General features: G+C 47.0%; 1 protein-coding gene across 2 annotated transcripts in view; it reads left to right on the forward strand.

Annotated features, from left to right (window-relative positions):
- gpc6a (glypican 6a) overlaps window positions 1-23,256 on the forward strand; it is a 302,633-nt gene that overhangs the window by 35,862 nt on the left and 243,515 nt on the right. For both annotated transcript variants that reach the window (XM_017687095.2, XM_017687096.2), the window contains exon 2: window positions 17,967-18,125. In XM_017687095.2, coding sequence (XP_017542584.1) covers window positions 17,967-18,125 — 159 coding nt within the window. The remainder of the gene's footprint in view (window positions 1-17,966; window positions 18,126-23,256) is intronic.

The following is a 23,256-nucleotide window of genomic DNA, read 5'->3' on the forward strand; positions in this document are numbered from 1 at the left end:
GCTTCTCATGCAGCCAATAAACAACAATCCCTATCGATTCCTCCACAAACAGCACCGCAAAACAAGGGGAATCAGGGGCGACTGGACCTCCACGGCCAGCTGAGAAGGTGGTGGGAGGTCAGGAACAAGGGTGAAAGTGGGATGTAGGAGATGAGACAGAGACGCAGAGACGTGCCTCAGCCATTCTGTGCTTTAGGCCCACACTGACTAAACAGCAGTGCTCAATCTATGGGTTAGGTGGGATTTTAACATTGATATCAAATAAATATGATTAAAATCGGACACTGATATCTGTCCACGTACCAGATAGCACAACATTAAACACTACTGCACTGAACCGGCTCTAAATGTAGGTATTGTGATATAAACCGAGTCCGTTCTACAGTTTCTCATTAGACTGAATGAATAACCGACTCTAAATGTAGGTATTGTGATATAAACCGAGTCCGTTCTACAGTTTCTCATTAGACTGAATGAATAACCGACTCTAAATGTAGGTATTGTGATATAAACCGAGTCCGTTCTACAGTTTCTCATTAGGCTGAATGAATAACCGACTCTAAATGTAGGTATTGTGATATAAACCGAGTCCGTTCTACAGTTTCTCATTAGACTGAATGAATAACCGGCTCTAAATGTAGGTATTGTGATATAAACCGAGTCTGTTCTACAGTTTCTCATTAGACTGAATGAATAACCGGCTCTAAATGTAGGTATTGTGATATAAACCGAGTCTGTTCTACAGTTTCTCATTAGACTGAATGAATAACCGGCTCTAAATGTAGGTATTGTGATATAAACCGAGTCCGTTCTACAGTTTCTCATTAGACTGAATGAATAACTGACTGTTGGTTGTACATTGTTTTTACATTGGTTGTACGTTGGCTGTATGTTGGTTGTACATTGGCTGTGTGTTGGTTGTACGTTGGTTGTAGGTTGGTTGTAGGTTGGTTGTACGTTGGTTGTAGGTTGGTTGTACATTGTTTTTACATTGGTTGTACGATGGCTGTATGTTGGTGGTACGTTGGCTGTATGTTGGTTGTACGTTGGCTGTATGTTGGTTGTACGTTGGTTGTAGGTTGGTCGTACGTTGGTTGTAGGTTGGTTGTACATTATTTTTACATTGGTTGTACGTTGGCTGTATGTTGGTTGTTCATTGGCTGTGTGTTGGTTGTACGTTGGCTGTATGTTGGTTGTACGTTGGTTGTACGTTGGTTGTAGGTTGGTTGTACGTTGGTTGTAGGTTGGTTGTACATTATTTTTACATTGGTTGTACGTTGGCTGTATGTTGGTTGTACATTGGCTGTGTGTTGGTTGTATGCTGGCCGTATGCTGGTTTGGAGTTCGGTGCTGGCAGTGGTGCTGCAGAGTAGGAGGGAATCCAGCATATGGCAGGAGGCCCATGCAGGAGCGCAGGGCAGGAGGACTAATGAAGCCCGCTGAGATCTGCTCCAGCTCTCTCTGGACGCTCACATCTCTCCGGGTTTCATCGGCTAATCATAGATTCATTAGAACAGCAACAGCAACTTCAGAAGATCCAGCACGTGTGAGCAGGATAACTGGAGCGATGAGCAGCAGGGAGGACGGGCAGCAGGCTCTGAGAGAAGCCTCTGGTGGGTGGAGGCAGGTGTAGTTTAGAGGTCACCAGCAGGTGAAATTACAGATGCACCCACAGTCACTTCTTCAGAGCGTCTGCATGTGTTTATAGAAAGAGAGAGAGAGAGAGAGTGAGACAGAGAGAGAGACAGAGTGAGAGAGAGAGAGCGATAGAGAGAGAGAGAGCGAGAGAGCGAGAGAGCGATTGAGAGGGAGAGAGAGGGGGGAGGATGAGAGAGGTGTGTGATGTGGGTTCTGCACCTGTGGAGCTCTGTGTTCTGTGTTCTGCAGATTCGTGTTGTTTTGCCCTGGATCAGTGAACCCGCCTCCTGCCGTTGGCTGTGAAACACAAAGAGGGCCTCCTCTGTGTTTAGAGATCTGATCCCTCATCAGCTCCTTTCTTTTATCGGCTGATTTCCACATAACGGAGCTCGTTTGTGTGGCTGGTTCATTATGCAGAGCCTAATCTCTGCCAGATCAGCTCCACCTCCTACTCTGAGTCGGGGAGGAGAACAGTGAGCCTATGGGCTCCTTTCCGCTCTGATCTCCGAGCTGCTGTGATGGACAGAGAAGGTTATAAAACAACAGACGTGTTGATTTTACAGTAATGTTCTAATTACCACAGCGAGAGGAGAACTGACTCCGCCCACCACTCAGAGACAAGCCTGAGATAAGAGGAATAAACAGCGCTGAAGGATTAAAGAACAACTCAGAGACAAAGAGTGAAAACACAAGCAGTGATAGGAAGGAAAGCATAAAGTACAGAATGAAATAAACAAGAACGAAAATAAATTAAAAACACAGTCAAAAAATTAAAGACAAAAACAAACCTGGAGTGCAGACTGACATAAAACAGACAAAAAATAAAAGCAAAAATTATTTATGAAGATCAACTTAAACAAAAAATGTCAAATCAAATTAAAATGAAAAGTAAATGATTAAACAAACATTCCACTAAAAGTTACCAAACATAATTAAGTAAAAATGAAAATAAAACCAGAAAATTTAGGTAAAAAGTATTAAATGTAGTTTTATCATTTTAAAACACTCTGAAGACTAAAGCTGTACTGAAAGCTCTACTCAGCCTGTTAGCTGGTTAGCATCTCCTAATCTTGTAAAAACAGTAGAAGCCGTATCGCCCCCTACGCTTCCTGTAGTGTATTACAGTCTGTCAGAGCGACTGTGTGGATCATATGAACATTATAGAGCTTTTTAAATGAAGCAGTAGAAGCCGTATCGCCCCCTACGCTTCCTGTAGTGTATTACAGTCTGTCAGAGCGACTGTGTGGATCATATGAATATTATAGAGCTTTTTAAATGAAACAGTAGAAGCCGTATCGCCCCCTACGCTTCCTGTAGTGTATTACAGTCTGTCAGAGCGACTGTGTGGATCATATGAACATTATAGAGCTTTTTAAATGAAACAGTAGAAGCCGTATCGCCCCCTACGCTTCCTGTAGTGTATTACAGTCTGTCAGAGCGACTGTGTGGATCATATGAACATTATAGAGCTTTTTAAATGAAACAGTAGAAGCCGTATCGCCCCCTACGCTTCCTGTAGTGTATTACAGTCTGTCAGAGCGACTGTGTGGATCATATGAACATTATAGAGCTTTTTAAATGAAACAGTAGAAGCCGTATCGCCCCCTACGCTTCCTTTAGTGTATTACAGTCTGTCAGAGCGACTGTGTGGATCATATGAACATTATGGAGCTTTTTAAATGAAACAGTAGAAGCCGTATCGCCCCCTACGCTTCCTGTAGTGTATTACAGTCTGTCAGAGCGACTGTGTGGATCATATGAACATTATAGAGCTTTTTAAATGAAACAGTAGAAGCCGTATCGCCCCCTACGCTTCCTGTAGTGTATTACAGTCTGTCAGAGCGACTGTGTGGATCATCTGAACATTATAGAGCTTTTTAAATGAAACAGTAGAAGCCGTATCGCCCCCTACGCTTCCTGTAGTGTATTACAGTCTGTCAGAGCGACTGTGTGGATCATATGAACATTATAGAGCTTTTTAAATGAAACAGTAGAAGCCGTATCGCCCCCTACGCTTCCTGTAGTGTATTACAGTCTGTCAGAGCGACTGTGTGGATCATATGAACATTATAGAGCTTTTTAAATGAAACAGTAGAAGCCGTATCGCCCCCTACGCTTCCTGTAGTGTATTACAGTCTGTCAGAGCGACTGTGTGGATCATATGAACATTATAGAGCTTTTTAAATGAAACAGTAGAAGCCGTATCGCCCCCTACGCTTCCTGTAGTGTATTACAGTCTGTCAGAGCGACTGTGTGGATCATATGAACATTATAGAGCTTTTTCAATGAAACAGTAGAAGCCGTATCGCCCCCTACGCTTCCTGTAGTGTATTACAGTCTGTCAGAGCGACTGTGTGGATCATATGAACATTATAGAGCTTTTTAAATGAAACAGTAGAAGCCGTATCGCCCCCTACGCTTCCTGTAGTGTATTACAGTCTGTCAGAGCGACTGTGTGGATCATATGAACATTATAGAGCTTTTTAAATGAAACAGTAGAAGCCGTATCGCCCCCTACGCTTCCTGTAGTGTATTACAGTCTGTCAGAGCGACTGTGTGGATCATATGAACATTATAGAGCTTTTTAAATGAAACAGTAGAAGCCGTATCGCCCCCTACGCTTCCTGTAGTGTATTACAGTCTGTCAGAGCGACTGTGTGGATCATATGAACATTATAGAGCTTTTTAAATGAAACAGTAGAAGCCGTATCGCCCCCTACACTTCCTGTAGTGTATTACAGTCTGTCAGAGCGATTGTGTGGATCATATGAACATTATAGAGCTTTTTAAATGAAACAGTAGAAGCCGTATCGCCCCCTACGCTTCCTGTAGTGTATTACAGTCTGTCAGAGCGACTGTGTGGATCATATGAACATTATAGAGCTTTTTTTGTGTTATTCCTTCAGTTCTACCTACTGTAGCAGGTCCTGTTAGTGTGTTCTGGTGTTTTTCAGTTCTTCTGAGCTCCATCTGTCGTTCCTCTGGTTCTGCTCTGGTTCTAAATGTGCTGAACCTCCTGTTCCTCCGTGTCTGAGAGACTCTTGTCTCTCTGTGTGGCTGGATGCTGTAATATATCTGACATTCAGTCAGAAAGCGGCGCTGTATGAGTTATTAAAGCTGAAGTGCTGTGTGGCGACTGATTTCTGAAACACCTCAGTCGAACGGAGTCTGTCTGTCTGCCTTTCTGTCTTTCTGTCTGCCTCTGTCTGTCTCTTTATCTGTCTGTCTGTCTCTTTATCTGTCTGCCTGTCTGTCTGAAGCCTGTGGCAGCGCGACTGTGTTCACTTTGTTTCCTCATGTTGTAATCAAAGGGCTCATCTAACGGCACTGCTTCAGAAACGAGCACCGTCTGCGGCGCTGGAGTGTCTCAGCTTCTCTTTCATTTCTCTACCTGACGCTGACAGACGGTTTAGGAAAGCCTGTGTTTCAGTTTTAGAGCACGAGCACGTGGAGCGCAGCGCTCTTAATCTGTGCCCTTCTGATCCGGCCCACTTCACTTCACTGATCTTTCATCACTATGATTATATCTACTGAAACTAACGTCGCTGGGAGGCGTCAGACGCAGGGAGGCGAATTCTCCACTCTTCCAGGTGAAGATGAAGTCAACGGTAATGCAGCGACAGTCAGGGCTCCACAATGGACTCTGGTTTTCCAGCTTATCACTTTTTTGGTAGTTTGCAAAACTGATATTAGCTATGAGTGTCGTTATTAGCATAAATGCTAGCACTGTGCCATTTCCGTCTGATCATAAATGTACAGTGTTTTAACTGCTAGAGTTTAACTTTATAAAGAATCACCGCTTTGTAAAGAGTTACCGCTTCGTAAAGAATCACTGCTTCATAAAGAATCACCGCTTTGTAAAGAGTTACCACTTCGTAAAGAATCACTGCTTCATAAAGAATCACTGCTTCATAAAGAATCACCGCTTTGTAAAGAGTTACCGCTTCATAAAGAATCACTGCTTCATAAAGAATCACCGCTTTGTAAAGAGTTACTGCTTCATAAAGAATCACCGCTTTGTAAAGAGTTACTGCTTCATAAAGAATCACCACTTTGTAAAGAGTTACCACTTTGTAAAGAATCACTGCTTCATAAAGAATCACCACTTTGTAAAGAGTTAACGCTTTGTAAAGAATCACCGCTTCATAAAAAATCATCGCTTTGTAGAGTTACCGCTTCATAAAGAATCACTGCTTCATAAAGAATCACCGATTCATGAAGAATCACTGCTTTGTAAAGAATCACCGCTTTGTAAAGAATCACCGCTTCATAAAAAATCACCGCTTTGTAGAGTTACCGCTTCATAAAGAGTCACTGCTTCATAAAGAATCACTGCTTTGTAAAGAGTTACCACTTCATAAAGAGTTACCGCTTCATAAAGAATCACCGCTTTGTAAAGAGTTACTGCTTCATAAAGAATCACTGCTTCATAAAGAATCACCGCATTGTAAAGAGTTACCGCTTCGTAAGGAATCACTGATTTGTAAAGAGTTACCGCTTTGTAAAGAATCACTGCTTCATAAAGACTCACCGCTTTGTAAAGAGTTACCGCTTTGTAAAGAATCACCGCTTCATAAAAAATCACCGCTTTGTAAAGAGTCACTGCTTCATAAAGAGTCACTGCTTTGTAAAGAGTTACCACTTCATAAAGAGTTACCGCTTCGTAAAGAATCACTGCTTTGTAAAAAGTTACCGCTTCGTAAAGAATCAATGCTTCATAAAGAATCACCGCTTTGTAAAGACTTACCGCTTCGTAAAGAATCACCGCTTCGTAAAGAGTCACCGCTTCGTAAAGAGTCACCGCTTCATAAAGAATCACCGCTTTGTAAAGCGTCACTGCTTCGTAAAGAGTCACCGCTTCATAAAGAATCACCGCTTTGTAAAGAGTTACCGCTTTGTAAAGAATCACCGATTCATAAAGAATCACCGCTTTGTAAAGAATCACCGCTTTGTAAAGAATCACCGCTTCATAAAAAATCACCGCTTTGTAGAGTTACCACTTCATAAAGAATCACCGCTTCATAAAGAGTCACTGCTTCATAAAGAATCACTGCTTTGTAAAGAGTTACCACTTCATAAAGAGTTACCGCTTCATAAAGAATCACCGCTTTGTAAAGAGTTACTGCTTCATAAAGAATCACCGCTTTGTAAAGAGTCACTGCTTCATAAAGAATCACCGCTTTGTAAAGAGTCACTGCTTCATAAAGAATCACTGCTTTGTAAAGAGTTACTGCTTCATCAAGAATCACCACTTTGTAAAGAGTTACCGCTTCGTAAAGAATCACTGCTTCATAAAGAATCACCGCTTTGTAAAGAGTTACCGCTTCGTAAAGAATCACTGCTTTGTAAAAAGTTACCGCTTCGTAAAGAATCACTGCTTCATAAAGAATCACTGCTTTGTAAAGACATACCGCTTCGTAAAGAATCACCGCTTCGTAAAGAGTCACCGCTTCGTAAAGAGTCACCGCTTCATAAAGAATCACCGCTTTGTAAAGAGTCACTGCTTCGTAAAGAGTCATCGCTTCATAAAGAATCACCGCTTTGTAAAGAGTTACTGCTTCATAAAGAATCACCGTTTTGTAAAGAGTCACCGCTTCATAAAGAATCACCGCTTTGTAAAGAGTCACTGCTTCGTAAAGAGTCACCGCTTCATAAAGAATCACCGCTTTGTAAAGAGTTACTGCTTCATAAAGAATCACCGTTTTGTAAAGAGTTACTGCTTCGTAAAGAATCACCACTTTGTAAAGAGTTACCACTTTGTAAAGAATCACTGCTTCATAAAGAATCACCACTTTGTAAAGAGTTAACGCTTTGTAAAGAATCACCGCTTCATAAAAAATCATCGCTTTGTAGAGTTACCGCTTCATAAAGAATCACCGCTTCGTAAAGAGTCACTGCTTCATAAAGAATCACTGCTTTGTAAAGAGTTACCACTTCATAAAGAGTTACCGCTTCATAAAGAATCACCGCTTTGTAAAGAGTTACCACTTCATAAAGAGTTACCGCTTCATAAAGAATCACTGCTTCATAAAGAATCACCGCTTTGTAAAGAATCACCGCTTTGTAAAGAATCACCGCTTCATAAAAATTCACCGCTTTGTAGTGTTACCGCTTCATAAAGAATCACCGCTTCGTAAAGAGTCACTGCTTCATAAAGAATCACTGCTTTGTAAAGAGTTACCACTTCATAAAGAGTTACCGCTTCATAAAGAATCACCGCTTTGTAAAGAGTTACCACTTCATAAAGAGTTACCGCTTCATAAAGAATCACTGCTTCATAAAGAATCACCGCTTTGTAAAGAGTTACCGCTTCGTAAGGAATCACCGATTTGTAAAGAGTTACCGCTTTGTAAAGAATCACTGCTTCATAAAGACTCACCGCTTTGTAAAGAGTTACCGCTTTGTAAAGAATCACCGCTTCATAAAAAATCACCGCTTTGTAAAGAGTTACCGCCTTGTAAAGAATCACCGCTTCATAAAAAATCACCGCTTTGTAGAGTTACCGCTTCATAAAGAATCACCGCTTCGTAAAGAGTCACTGCTTCATAAAGAATCACCACTTTGTAAAGAGTTACCGCTTCGCAAAGAATCACCGCTTTGTAAAGAGTCACTGCTTCATAAAGAGTCACTGCTTTGTAAAGAGTTACCACTTCATAAAGAGTTACCGCTTCGTAAAGAATCACTGCTTTGTAAAAAGTTACCGCTTCGTAAAGAATCACTGCTTCATAAAGAATCACCGCTTTGTAAAGAGTTACCACTTTGTAAAGAATCACTGCTTCATAAAGAATCACCACTTTGTAAAGAGTTAACGCTTTGTAAAGAATCATTGCTTCATAAAAAATCACCGCTTTGTAGAGTTACGGCTTCATAAAGAATCACTGCTTCATAAAGAATCACCGATTCATAAAGAATCACCGCTTTGTAAAGAATCACCGCTTCATAAAAAATCACCGCTTTAAAGAGTTACCGCTTCATAAAGAATCACCGCTTCATAAAGAGTCACTGCTTCATAAAGAATCACCGCTTTGTAAAGAGTTACTGCTTCATAAAGAATCACTGCTTTGTAAAGAGTTACCATTTCATAAAGAGTTACTGCTTCATAAAGAATCACCGCTTTGTAAAGAGTTACCATTTCATAAAGAGTTACTGCTTCATAAAGAATCACCGCTTTGTAAAGAGTTACTGCTTCATAAAGAATCACCGCTTTGTAAAGAGTCACTGCTTCATAAAGAATCACTGCTTTGTAAAGAGTTACTGCTTCATAAAGAATCACTGCTTTGTAAAGAGTTACCGCTTCGTAAAGAATCACTGCTTCATAAAGAATCACCGCATTGTAAAGACTTACCGCTTCGTAAAGAATCACCGCTTCGTAAAGAGTCACCGCTTTGTAAAGAGTTACCGCTTCGTAAAGAATCACTGCTTTGTAAAAAGTTACCGCTTCGTAAAGAATCACTGCTTCATAAAGAATCACCGCTTTGTAAAGACTTACCGCTTCGTAAAGAATCACCGCTTCGTAAAGAGTCACCGCTTCGTAAAGAGTCACCGCTTCATAAAGAATCACCGCTTTGTAAAGAGTCACTGCTTCGTAAAGAGTCACCGCTTCATAAAGAATCAACGCTTTGTAAAGAGTTACTGCTTCATAAAGAATCACCGCTTTGTAAAGAGTTACTGCTTCATAAAGAATCACCACTTTGTAAAGAGTTACCACTTTGTAAAGACTCACTGCTTCATAAAGAATCACCACTTTGTAAAGAGTTAACGCTTTGTAAAGAATCACCGCTTCATAAAAAATCACCACTTTGTAGAGTTACCGCTTCATAAAGAATCACCGATTCATAAAGAATCACCGCTTTGTAAAGAATTACCACTTTGTAAAGAATCACCGCTTCATAAAAAATCACCGCTTTGTAGAGTTACCGCTTCATAAAGAATCACCGCTTCGTAAAGAGTCACTGCTTCATAAAGAATCACTGCTTTGTAAAGAGTTACCACTTCTTAAAGAGTTACCGCTTCATAAAGAATCACCGCTTTGTAAAGAGTTACTGCTTCATAAAGAATCACCGCTTTGTAGAGTTACCGCTTCATAAAGAATCACCGCTTCGTAAAGAGTCACTGCTTCATAAAGAATCACTGCTTTGTAAAGAGTTACCACTTCTTAAAGAGTTACCGCTTCATAAAGAATCACCGCTTTGTAAAGAGTTACTGCTACATAAAGAATCACTGCTTTGTAAAGAGTCACTGCTTCATAAAGAATCACTGCTTTGTAAAGAGTTACTGCTTCATCAAGAATCACCACTTTGTAAAGAGTTACCGCTTTGTAAAGAATCACCGCTTCATAAAAAATCACCGCTTTGTAGAGTTACTGCTTCATAAAGAATCACTGCTTCATAAAGAATCACCGCTTTGTAAAGAATCACCGCTTTGTAAAGAATCACCGCTTCATAAAAAATCACCGCTTTGTAGAGTTACCGCTTCATAAAGAATCACCGCTTCGTAAAAAGTCACTGCTTCATAAAGAATCACTGCTTTGTAAAGAGTTACCACTTCATAAAGAGTTACCGCTTCATAAAGAATCACTGCTTTGTAAAGAGTTACCGCTTCGTAAAGAATCACTGCTTCATAAAGAATCACCGCTTTGTAAAGACTTACCGCTTCGTAAAGAATCACCGCTTCATAAAGAATCACCGCTTCGTAAAGAGTCACCGCTTCATAAAGAATCACCACTTTGTAAAGAGTTACTGCTTCGTAAAGAATCACAGCTTCGTAAAGAGTCACCGCTTTGTAAAGAGTTACTGCTTCATAAAGAATCACCACTTCGTAAAGAGTCACCGCTTTGTAAAGAGTTACTGCTTCGTAAAGAATCACCGCTTTGTAAAGAGTTACTGCTTCGTAAAGAATCACCGCTTCGTAAAGAGTCACCGCTTCATAAAGAATCACCGCTTTGTAAAGAGTTACTGCTTCGTAAAGAATCACCGCTTCGTAAAGAGTCACCGATTCATAAAGAGTCACCGCTTTGTAAAGAATCACTGCTTTATAAAGAATCACCGCTTTGTAAAGAGTCACTGCTTCATAAAGAATCACCGCTTCATAAAGAATCACCGCTTTGTAAAGAGTTACTGCTTCGTAAAGAATCACCGCTTCGTAAAGAGTCACCGCTTCATAAAAAAATCATCACTTCATAAAGATCAGCTGGCTAGGTAATGCTATCGTTATTAGCATGTGTGCTAACACTGTCCCATTCCTGCCCACTGAGCAATACTAAGCTAACAGCGCTGTTGATGCTGATTTAACTTTAAATTTTATTACCGTCTCGTTTTCACCCCAAACCATCGTAGGTGAACTGTATGTTGTTGTATTGTGGCTATTTTCGGGTTGTGTTACTCTGTAACGATCCTGGCAATGCTAAGAGTTTGCTTTGTGAAGCGTTATTAGCATGTATCGGCCCAGTCTACAGTGGTGAGCTAAGGCTGCGCTGATGTGTCCATGATAGCATCACATTGCTGGATAGCTAACACCAACGTTATTATGCTAGCACTGTCCCTCGTTTGCTAACTCTGCTATGGGAGTTCTGATGTGTGGTTTAGAACTGTGACCGGTTTCTGAAGGGAGCACCGTCGGTAGCTACGCTAACTTCATTAGTGTTGGGGCCAGTTGCTGCTGTTTAGAATAGTTTAGCAGTTTGCTAAGGTAACATTACAGGTGGCTAAAGCTAACATTATTAGCATGTATGCTAGCTCTGGCTCGGCAAGGCAGCACCTCAGCTGCTCAGCGACTCAGTGGCGAGGCAGTTGTGTCTCGTTTAAGGTTTGCAGAAGTTTAAGATGAAAATATTCGTGTCTATCATTCCAGCTCCCGAATAAACAAACAAACAAACGAATAAATAAAGTGGTGCAGGGCGGATGCTCAGACGTGTTGGAGAGGAAATGTTTTACGTGCCTCCATCAAAGACACGCAGATATCAGAGTCCCTGCAGAGCCGGACGAGGCGGCTTGATGCTCTTTAGATTCAATTCCTGTAATGATGCAACTGTGAGTAACCACAGCTGGACAGAGCGGAGCGGCGCTGATAAACACCGCACAAACACCGACCGGTCTGCAGCGGAACGGCCGAGCAGGACCCGCCGCTGTACACACACTCACACTCACAAATAAACACACACACACTCACACAGACTCAAAAATAAACACACACACTCACACAGACTCACAAATAAACACACACACACTCAAAAATAAACACACACACACTCACAAATACACACACACACACACACACACACACACACACTCACATGTGTGTGTTTAGGTGTGAGTGTCTGTGCCTGTGTGTGTTTGTGTGCGTGTGTGTTTTGGTGTGTGTGTGTGAGTGTGTGTGTGTTTAGGTGTGAGTGTGTGTGTTTTGGTGTGTGTGTGTGTGTGTGAATGTGTGTTTAGGTGTGAGTGTGTGTGTTTTGGTGTGTGTGTGTGTTTAGGTTTGAGTGTGTGAATGTGTGTTTAGGTGTGAGTGTGTGTTTTGGTGTGAGTGTGTGAATGTGTGTTTAGGTGTGAGTGTGTGTTTTGGTGTGAGTGTGTGTTTAGGTGTGAGTGTCTGTGAGTGTGTGTGTGTCTGTGTTTAGGTGTGAGTGTATGTGAGTGTGCGTGAGTGTTTGAGTGTGTCTGTGTGAGTGTGAGTGTGTGTGTTTAGGTGTGAGTGTTTATGTGTTTTAGCCCTGAAGCTGCGAGGCTAACGTGGCTAACAGGGGGTGGAAGCTCATACAGTGCAGCGCTATGGGCAGTGTTGAGCCGCAGACTGCTGTAGGCTGAAGGGGCGGGGCTAAGCTGCTGTAGGCTGAAGGGGCGGGGCTAAACTGCTGTAGGCTGAAGGGGCGGGGCTAAACTGCTGTAGGCTGAAGGGGCTGGGCAGATATATGTAAATGTGAAAAGCTAAATGAAGTGCTTTTCTCTGCCTCCAGCTGTTTAACAGCACTGATGTTTTCATTAAAGGCCAGGCCCCTCTGCTGATGTGTCTCTGCTCCCGGTTCTCCGTCGTTCTCCGTCGTGATGATTCCTCACTCAGGCTGAGCTAATATTAAATGTGTGGTTATTATCCTGTAGCCGTCCAGGCTGCTGTCCCAGATTCTGTCTGCGTGAGCGCGCCAGCATCTCCTGGCTTCAGAGCCCCTTTACACACTCAACTTCCTCCAGCCTGCAGGCTCCCCACCACATTCACTCAGAAACAGCAGAACATCCACCAGAACCTGCACACACATCAGAGGGAGGCTGTAATGAAGGGGCAGCGTGGACACGGAGTGTGGATGGATCGAAATAACTTACAGCGGCTACATGTTCATCCACTGAAGAAATTGGAAGTCATGAAATCGTGTAAAACATTTCTGAATGTTTCCATCAAACGCTCAGTGACAGAATGTCTCCTACAAACTGTTAGCACTTTGGATTTAGGATTCTGATTTAAAAAGGTTGTTCATCATGTTTTCATCTTCAAATGAAAGGTGGAGTATTGAGAAAATAGCAATCACCTGAGATAACAGCAACAGCCTAGCAACACCTCAGCAACCAACTAGATACTTTAGCAACAGCCTGGCAAAACCATTGCAACCACTTGGCATTCCATAACAACAACCTAACAATAGCTTAGCAACCTTCTTGGATACCATAGCAACAGCCTAGCAACACCTTAGAAACCAACTGGGATTCCATATCATTGGCCTAGCAATACCTCGGCAACTACCTAGATACTTTAACAACAGCCTAACAAAACCTTAGCAACCACCTGGGATTTCATAGCAATGACCTAACAACACCATAGCAACCACACGGGACCCCATAGCAATAGTTCAACAACACCTTTGCAACCATATCACTGGCTTAGCAGCACCTCAGCATCTCTCAGAGGGAGTCAGTGAAAAGCCTTTATCGTGAGTGACTGAGTCACTGCTGTTGATCCATTCATCATGAAACACTAGCAGCGTGTAAAGAGCAGCTGATGTTCTCAGATCATCTCAGAACATGGAGATACAAGGTTTTCTTACAACAGGGATCTGATCAGCCAATCAGGGGCGTCCGGGGAAGGTGGTTATCCAGAGTAGACGGGGCTGATTAGACATCAGATCTCCAGGATCAGGGCCTCCATTGATGAACCAGAGCCAGACCTTCACTGTCATTTGGTCCCAGAAGGTCCTGAGGTGCCCTCATCCCCTGCTGCATTGCTGCTGTCAGAACCAGACCTACTTTTAACGTAGAATCAGAAGACAGCAGCTTCCTTACAAAACCTGAGCTTCAGTACAAAAGCCTCACGTACAGAATCAATAATGCAGTGGCGTGATGTCAGTGCTGGCCGGAGTTCCTCTGAGAAGCTCCTCCACATTTGTTTATTCGTTTATTTGTTCGTGTGTTTGTGTTTATTTAATTATTTATGTATTTTGGTCCATGTCTGATTTCCTTGCTGTATTTGTCAACATCCACTCGTGTGATTGGACATCTGCGCTGAATTAGCATGTGTGAAATGATTATGCGGTGCTGGTGCATTGTGGGAACTGTCTGTGTGATTAGAGGTGTCAGTCCCGGCTCAGGGAGCTCCAGCTGGAGGGTCTCTGAGGGGATTCCGGCTCTCTGAGCTCTGCTGGAGGACACGGCTCAGATAGAAACGCCTCCATACGCAGAGACTCTCGTCGTCAGGGTTTCAGGCCGATCGGTTAGCGTGACGACGTCAGACAGGCTCCGCCCACAAACGCATTCCCTAACGAGTGCTGCTCACAGAGCGGCAGCAAGACCTTCGATAGAGTTCACTGGTTACTAGCTAAGCTAACACTGTAGCCTACAGCTCAAAGCTATGGTAGCAGTTAAAGTTGCTCTGATGGGTTTGCTAACACTGCTAGCTAGTTAAATTAGCATCGTAGCCTACATGGCGGTCGTCACTTCGCTGAGGAGCTCTAACATTCATAACTCTCTTGGCTAACATGATACCCTGCTGTAGTTTCCTAATGTTGCTACCTAGCTAGCTCGAACACCACCAGCTGCTGTAGCTCAGCTGAAGACGCTCAAGAAGTTTCCTAATGTTGCTACCTAGCTAGCTAGCTCGAACACCATCAGCTGCTGAAGCTCAGCTGAAGACGCTCAAGAAGTTTCCTAATGTTGCTACTTAGCTAGCTAGCTCGAACACCATCAGCTGCTGTAGCTCAGCTGAAGACGCTCAAGAAGTTTCTTAATGTTGCTACCTAGCTAGCTAGCTCCAACACCACCAGCTGCTGAAGCTCAGCTGAAGACGCTCAAGAAGTTTCCTAATGTTGCTACTTAGCTAGCTAGCTCGAACACCACCAGCTGCTGTAGCTCAGCTGAAGATGCTCAAGAAGTTTCTTAATGTTGCTACCTAGCTAGCTAGCTCCAACACCACCAGCTGCTGTAGCTCAGCTGAAGACGCTCAAGAAGTTTCCTAATGTTGCTACCTAGCTAGCTAGCTCGAACACCATCAGCTGCTGAAGCTCAGCTGAAGACGCTCAAGAAGTTTCCTAATGTTGCTACTTAGCTAGCTAGCTCCAACACCATCAGCTGCTGTAGCTCGGCTGAAGACCCTCAAGAAGTTTCCTAATGTTGCTACCTAGCTAGCTAGCTCGAACACCACCAGCTGCGGTAGCTCGGCTGAAGACGCTCAAAAGTTTCCTAATGTTGCTACCTAGCTAGCTAGCTCCAACACCATCAGCTGCGGTAGCTCGGATGAAGATGCTCAAAAGTTTCCTAATGTTGCTACCTAGCTAGCTAGCTCGAACACCACCAGCTGCGGTAGCTCGGCTGAAGATGCTCAAGAAGTTTCCTAATGTTGCTACCTAGCTAGCTAGCTCGAACACCACCAGCTGCGGTAGCTCGGATGAAGACGCTCAAAAGTTTCCTAATGTTGCTACCTAGCTAGCTAGCTCGAACACCACCAGCTGCTGTAGCTCGGCTGAAGACGCTCAAGAAGTTTCCTAATGTAGCTAGCTAGCTCCAACACCATCAGCTGCTGTAGCTCGGCTGAAGACGCTCAAGAAGTTTCCTAATGTTGCTACCTAGCTAGCTAGCTCCAACACCATCAGCTGCTGTAGCTCGGCTGAAGACGCTCAAAAGTTTCCTAATGTTGCTACCTAGCTAGCTAGCTCCAACACCATCAGCTGCTGTAGCTCGGCTGAAGACGCTCAAAAGTTTCCTAATGTTGCTACCTAGCTAGCTAGCTCGAACACCACCAGCTGCGGTAGCTCGGCTGAAGACGCTCAAAAGTTTCCTAATGTTGCTACCTAGCTAGCTAGCTCCAACACCATCAGCTGCGGTAGCTCGGCTGAAGACGCTCAAGAAGTTTCCTAATGTTGCTACCTAGCTAGCTAGCTCGAACACCATCAGCTGCTGTAGCTCGGCTGAAGACGCTCAAAAGTTTCCTAATGTTGCTACCTAGCTAGCTAGCTCCAACACCATCAGCTGCGGTAGCTCGGATGAAGATGCTCAAAAGTTTCCTAATGTTGCTAACTAGCTAGCTAGCTCGAACACCACCAGCTGCGGTAGCTCGGCTGAAGACGCTCAAGAAGTTTCCTAATGTTGCTACCTAGCTAGCTAGCTCGAACACCACCAGCTGCGGTAGCTCGGCTGAAGACGCTCAAGAAGTTTCCTAATGTTGCTACCTAGCTAGCTAGCTCGAACACCACCAGCTGCGGTAGCTCGGATGAAGACGCTCAAAAGTTTCCTAATGTTGCTACCTAGCTAGCTAGCTCGAACACCACCAGCTGCTGTAGCTCGGCTGAAGACGCTCAAGAAGTTTCCTAATGTAGCTAGCTAGCTCCAACACCATCAGCTGCTGTAGCTCGGCTGAAGACGCTCAAGAAGTTTCCTAATGTTGCTACCTAGCTAGCTAGCTCCAACACCATCAGCTGCTGTAGCTCGGCTGAAGACGCTCAAAAGTTTCCTAATGTTGCTACCTAGCTAGCTAGCTCCAACACCATCAGCTGCTGTAGCTCGGCTGAAGACGCTCAAAAGTTTCCTAATGTTGCTACCTAGCTAGCTAGCTCGAACACCACCAGCTGCGGTAGCTCAGCTGAAGACGCTCAAGAAGTTTCTTAATGTTGCTACCTAGCTAGCTAGCTCCAACACCATCAGCTGCTGTAGCTCGGCTGAAGACGCTCAAAAGTTTCCTAATGTTGCTACCTAGCTAGCTAGCTCGAACACCACCAGCTGCTGTAGCTCGGCTGAAGACGCTCAAAAGTTTCCTAATGTTGCTACCTAGCTAGCTAGCTCGAACACCATCAGCTGCGGTAGCTCGGCTGAAGACGCTCAAAAGTTTCCTAATGTAGCTACTTAGCTAGCTAGCTCGAACACCACCAGCTGCTGTAGCTCGGCTGAAGACGCTCAAAAGTTTCCTAATGTTGCTACCTAGCTAGCTAGCTCCAACACCATCAGCTGCTGTAGCTCGGCTGAAGACGCTCAAAAGTTTCCTAATGTTGCTACCTAGCTAGCTAGCTCCAACACCATCAGCTGCTGTAGCTCGGCTGAAGACGCTCAAAAGTTTCCTAATGTTGCTACCTAGCAAGCTAGCTCGAACACCACCAGCTGCGGTAGCTCAGCTGAAGACGCTCAAGAAGTTTCTTAATGTTGCTACCTAGCTAGCTAGCTCCAACACCATCAGCTGCTGTAGCTCGGCTGAAGACGCTCAAAAGTTTCCTAATGTTGCTACCTAGCTAGCTAGCTCGAACACCACCAGCTGCTGTAGCTCGGCTGAAGACGCTCAAAAGTTTCCTAATGTTGCTACCTAGCTAGCTAGCTCGAACACCATCAGCTGCGGTAGCTCGGCTGAAGACGCTCAAAAGTTTCCTAATGTAGCTACTTAGCTAGCTAGCTCGAACACCACCAGCTGCTGTAGCTCGGCTGAAGACGCTCAAAAGTTTCCTAATGTTGCTACCTAGCTAGCTAGCTCCAACACCATCAGCTGCTGTAGCTCGGCTGAAGACGCTCAATTAGTTTCCTAATGTTGCTACCTATCTAGCTATTTGCTATCGCTAACTAGCTAAATCAAAGTAGCTTACAGCGCTAGCTTAGCACAGCTTCATTTTATGAGAGATTTGCGTACAGTGCTAGTTAGCTGAGTTAGCATTGTAGCCCACACTGCTAGCTGCTGTAGCAGAACTGAAGTTAGACCAAGTTTTGCTAACATTGCTAGCTAAGCTAGCATGGCGTCCTATGCTGCTATCTACTGTAGCTTGGCTGAAGTTATTCTGAGGGACCTGCTGATGTCAAGAGAAGTCAACGCTGAAGCCTGGCAGTGTGGAGTGCATGTGTGGGTGTGTCTATCTGACTGACTTCGCCCCCTCGTTCCAGGTGATCACCTGCGCGTCTGCGCTCAGGGCCACACCTGCTGCAGCGCGGAGATGGAGGATAAGCTGGGGCAGCACAGTAAAGTGGAGTTGGAGGGAATGATGGAGGAAACCAGCAGCACTCTGAGATCCACCTTCATCTCCAGACACAAGAAGTTTGATGGTAAGAACCCGGTTCCTTCTCTTGTAGCACTGTGGGCTGAAGGTGGAGCGCTGAGCCACCTTGATTCTGGAATTATCTGTTGACTTTGTGGTTGAGCAGAGATGCAGCGCAGGTCTGAATGTTCCCGTCAGCAGAAAGGTTTCTGGGCTGGTTGGAGAGGTTCAGTAGTGAGCTCTGGTTCTGGAGATCTACCTTCATTTTAAATCCAGCTCTAACCACACTTGCTCTAGATAATTAACTTCTCCAGAGGTTCCTGAGTGTCCAATCAGATGCCTTAGCGCTGGGTAAAGCGTGGCAAATGCAGCTTGGAACTGCATCCATTTCCAGTAGATCTCCAGGATCTGGGCTGGAGATCACTTCCTTATGGTGTGGGTTCCTCTGCTGGTTTGTGGAGATCAGAGCCAGCTGTAATGCTGGTTTGTATGAGCTGAATGTTTGTTTGGGTCAGCAGGTTTAAGCCTGTTCTGGTGGTCAATGTTCTGGTTCTGCTGGATTGTTTGGGTTCTCCTGTTCTGATAGACCTGTTTAAGGCCTTCAGGAAGCAGGTCAGATGATCCAGATGGAGTCAGTCTGCAGCCCACATACGAGGAATCTGTCAGCAGCAGCCTCGACTGGCCATGACAATAAAGAAATACATAAGCTGTGTGCAGAAGTTTGTGCTTTGTGATATAAGATCAACAGAACAAAGACGAAATCACTGAAGGGCAGAGCGACTCTAAGTCACAGTGACTCCGTCCAGGTCCGGTAGTGATGCAGAGCCGAGCCGAGTCGTGCAGACCCGTGCCGAGCCGAGCCGAGCCGTGCCGACCCATGCCGAGCTCCTCAGAAAACACAAGCCGTAAAGTCTGCAGGCAGGCGAGGCAGTTTGAGCTGCAGTCGCAGGCGAAACGGCGAGATCCCGCTAATGAGAATGGATGTAGTGGCGCGAACGGCACTAACAAACACAGAGGAACTCGAGGAAATCTAATTAAGACTTTAATAAGGACGGGATTGTGCTGCGAAAAACATCTGTGCTTCTTCATGAGAACCGCAAAGAATCAGAACACAACACTCATAATAATAATAATAATAATAATAACTTTATCATTGTGTAAATTGTGTTCATTTCTCTTCTTTTAATTAGAGCAGATTTAATGTGATTGACTTTCTGGCTATACAGTCTAGCCCCGCCCGTTCGGCCTACGGCGGTCTAGCCCCGCCCGTTCGGCCTACGGCGGTCTAGCCCCGCCCGTTCAGCCTACGGCAGTCTAGTCCTGTGAACAGTGTATGAACTGTGAAGTGACAGTAGTTTAGCGTAACGATAGCGTGAAGGATGAGTGATCTTCAGAGACTCTGTGAAGATGGTGCTGATGGTGATTCGCTCTGGACTGTGTGGAGTCAGGTTGGGTTTGGTTTGGGTGGTTGGACACAGCAGGATCCTCTATGGAGTTCTGCTGTATGTCATCCTCCAGTCCATAACTTTATCTCCGTCACACACTCGCTCACCTTCATCACCCTGATCGGTGGCGCAGGTTTGACCCCTACTCCACAGAAAGCCCTCCGGCAGGGTTGGAGATCTATTGATCTGGACGCTGCTGCTCTCTCAGGTGGAGGACATTGGTCTGTGATGATTCTCCTCTCGGAGAGGTGGACGGACGCTGTGCTGCACTCTGGATATGCTTCACTGTCCTTTAGGTAGAGTCCGTTTAGCAGGTCAGCTGGTCCTGACGTGATGATGTGGTTTCCGACTATCTGATTCACTGTATCTGTACACACGGACTGAAGTTCATTAGCGCAGCTGAACAGCAGCATTCCCTCTGAGCAGACGGAAACTGAGCAGCTCAGTTTCTCCATATTTCTGGGAAGTCATCGTGTCACTGGCTGAAAATACTCTGAGGACACCCTGGCTGAGTGAATGCCGTAGCCCGTGAGGCCAGCTTCGTGGATGAAGTTCAAGTAACTGAGGTTGTTAGGGATGAATGTTGGCTCGTTCTTCTGCTTTAGCTGTTTGTGTTGACAAATGACTGGTCATATCTTAGCAGTGTGGCTGAAGGTGCTGTAAGGAATTTTCTGATGCGTATGAAATTCTAGTCTGCAGCGCTACTTATCCTGCTAAAATAACCAGCGCGGAGCGGCAAGGCTGCTGTGGCATGGCCGGAGTTACTGAGAGGTCCGCTGACGGCTGCTGTGGCGTAGCCGGAGTTGCTGAGAGGTCCGCTGACGGCTGCTGTGGCGTAGCCGGAGTTGCTGAGAGGTCCGCTGACGGCTGCTGTGGCGTAGCCGGAGTTGCTGAGAGGTCCGCTGTGGCGTAGTCGGTGTTACTGAGAGGTCCGCTGTGGGGTAGCCGGAGTTGCTGAGAGGTCCGCTGACGGCTGCTGTGGCGTAGCCGAAGTTGCTGAGAGGTCCGCTGACGGCTGCTGTGGCGTAGCCGGAGTTGCTGAGAGGTCCGCTGACGGCTGCTGTGGCGTAGCCGGAGTTGCTGAGAGGTCCGCTGACGGCTGCTGTGGCGTAGCCGGTGTTGCTGAGAGGTCCGCTGACGGCTGCTGTGGCGTAGCCGGAGTTGCTGAGAGGTCCGCTGACGGCTGCTGTGGCGTAGCCGGAGTTGCTGAGAGGTCCGCTGTGGCGTAGCCGGTGTTGCTGAGAGGTCTGCTGACGGCTGCTGTGGCGTAGCCGGAGTTGCTGAGAGGTCCACTGTGGCGTAGCCGGTGTTAATGAGAGGTCCGCTGACGGCTGCTGTGGCGTAGCCGGTGTTACTGAGAGGTCCGCTGTCGGCTGCTGTGGCGTAGCCGGTGTCACTGAGAGGTCCGCTGTCGGCTGCTGTGGCGTAGCCGGTGTCACTGAGAGGTCCGCTGTCGGCTGCTGTGGCGTAGCCGGTGTCACTGAGAGGTCCGCTGTCGGCTGCTGTGGCGTAGCCGGTGTCACTGAGAGGTCCGCTGTCGGCTGCTGTGGCGTAGCCGGTGTCACTGAGAGGTCCGCTGTCGGCTGTTGTGGCGTAGCCGGTGTTGTTGAGAGGTCCGCTGTGGCGTAGCCGGTGTTACTGAGAGGTCCGCTGACGGCTGCTGTGGCGTAGCCAGAGTTGCTGAGAGGTCCGCTGTGGCGTAGCCGGTGTTAATGAGAGGTCCACTGACGGCTGCTGTTGCGTAGCCGGTGTTACTGAGAGGTCCGCTGACGGCTGCTGTGGCGTAGCCGGAGTTGCTGAGAGGTCCGCTGACGGCTGCTGTGGCGTAGCCGGAGTTGCTGAGAGGTCCGCTGACGGCTGCTGTGGCGTAGCCGGAGTTGCTGAGAGGTCCGCTGACGGCTGCTGTGGCGTAGCCGGAGTTGCTGAGAGGTCCGCTGACGGCTGCTGTGGCGTAGCCGGAGTTGCTGAGAGGTCCGCTGACGGCTGCTGTGGCGTAGCCGGAGTTGCTGAGAGGTCCGCTGACGGCTGCTGTGGCGTAGCCGGAGTTGCTGAGAGGTCCGCTGACGGCTGCTGTGGCGTAGCCGGAGTTGCTGAGAGGTCCGCTGACGGCTGCTGTGGCGTAGCCGGAGTTGCTGAGAGGTCCGCTGACGGCTGCTGTGGCGTAGCCGGAGTTGCTGAGAGGTCCGCTGACGGCTGCTGTGGCGTAGCCGGAGTTGCTGAGAGGTCCGCTGACGGCTGCTGTGGCGTAGCCGGAGTTGCTGAGAGGTCCGCTGACGGCTGCTGTGGCGTAGCCGGAGTTGCTGAGAGGTGTGCTGACGGCTGCTGTGGCGTAGCCGGAGTTGCTGAGAGGCCCGCTGACGGCTGCTGTAGCGTAGCCAGAGTTGCTGAGAGGTCCGCTGTGGCGTAGCCGGAGTTGCTGAGAGGTCCGCTGACGGCTGCTGTGGCATAGCCGGTGTTACTGAGAGGTCCGCTGTCGGCTGCTGTGGCGTAGCCGGTGTTGTTGAGAGGTCCGCTGTGGCGTAGCCGGTGTTACTGAGAGGTCCGCTGACGGCTGCTGTGGCGTAGCCAGAGTTGCTGAGAGGTCCGCTGTGGCGTAGCCGGTGTTACTGAGAGGTCCGCTGACGGCTGCTGTGGCGTAGCCAGAGTTGCTGAGAGGTCCGCTGTGGCGTAGCCGGTGTTACTGAGAGGTCCGCTGACGGCTGCTGTGGCGTAGCCAGTGTTACTGAGAGGTCCGCTGTCGGCTGCTGTGGCGTAGCCGGTGTTGTTGAGAGGTGTGCTGACGGCTGCTGTAGCGTAGCCAGAGTTGCTGAGAGGTCCGCTGTGGCTTAGCCGGTGTTACTGAGAGGTCCGCTGACGGCTGCTGTGGCGTAGCCGGAGTTGCTGAGAGGTCCGCTGACGGCTGCTGTGGCGTAGCCGGAGTTGCTGAGAGGTCCGCTGACGGCTGCTGTGGCGTAGCCGGAGTTGCTGAGAGGTCCGCTGAAGGCTGCTGTGGCGTAGCCGGAGTTGCTGAGAGGTCCGCTGACGGCTGCTGTGGCGTAGCCGGAGTTGCTGAGAGGTCCGCTGACGGCTGCTATGGCGTAGACGGAGTTGCTGAGAGGTCCGCTGTGGCGTAGCCGGAGTTGCTGAGAGGTCCGCTGACGGCTGCTGTGGCATAGCCGGTGTTACTGAGAGGTCCGCTGTCGGCTGCTGTGGCGTAGCCGGTGTTGTTGAGAGGTCCGCTGTGGCGTAGCCGGTGTTACTGAGAGGTCCGCTGACGGCTGCTGTGGCGTAGCCAGAGTTGCTGAGAGGTCCGCTGTGGCGTAGCCGGTGTTACTGAGAGGTCCGCTGACGGCTGCTGTGGCGTAGCCAGAGTTGCTGAGAGGTCCGCTGTGGCGTAGCCGGTGTTACTGAGAGGTCCGCTGACGGCTGCTGTGGCGTAGCCAGTGTTACTGAGAGGTCCGCTGTCGTCTGCTGAGCGTAGCCGGTGTTACTGAGAGGTCCGCTGTCGGCTGCTGTGGCGTAGCCGGTGTTGTTGAGAGGTGTGCTGACGGCTGCTGTAGCGTAGCCAGAGTTGCTGAGAGGTCCGCTGTGGCTTAGCCGGTGTTACTGAGAGGTCCGCTGACGGCTGCTGTGGCGTAGCCGGAGTTGCTGAGAGGTCCGCTGACGGCTGCTGTGGCGTAGCCGGAGTTGCTGAGAGGTCCGCTGACGGCTGCTGTGGCGTAGCCGGAGTTGCTGAGAGGTCCGCTGACGGCTGCTGTGGCGTAGACGGAGTTG

This window comes from Pygocentrus nattereri, chromosome 12, assembly GCF_015220715.1.
Source record: "Pygocentrus nattereri isolate fPygNat1 chromosome 12, fPygNat1.pri, whole genome shotgun sequence".
Taxonomy (NCBI): Eukaryota; Metazoa; Chordata; class Actinopteri; order Characiformes; family Serrasalmidae; genus Pygocentrus; species Pygocentrus nattereri.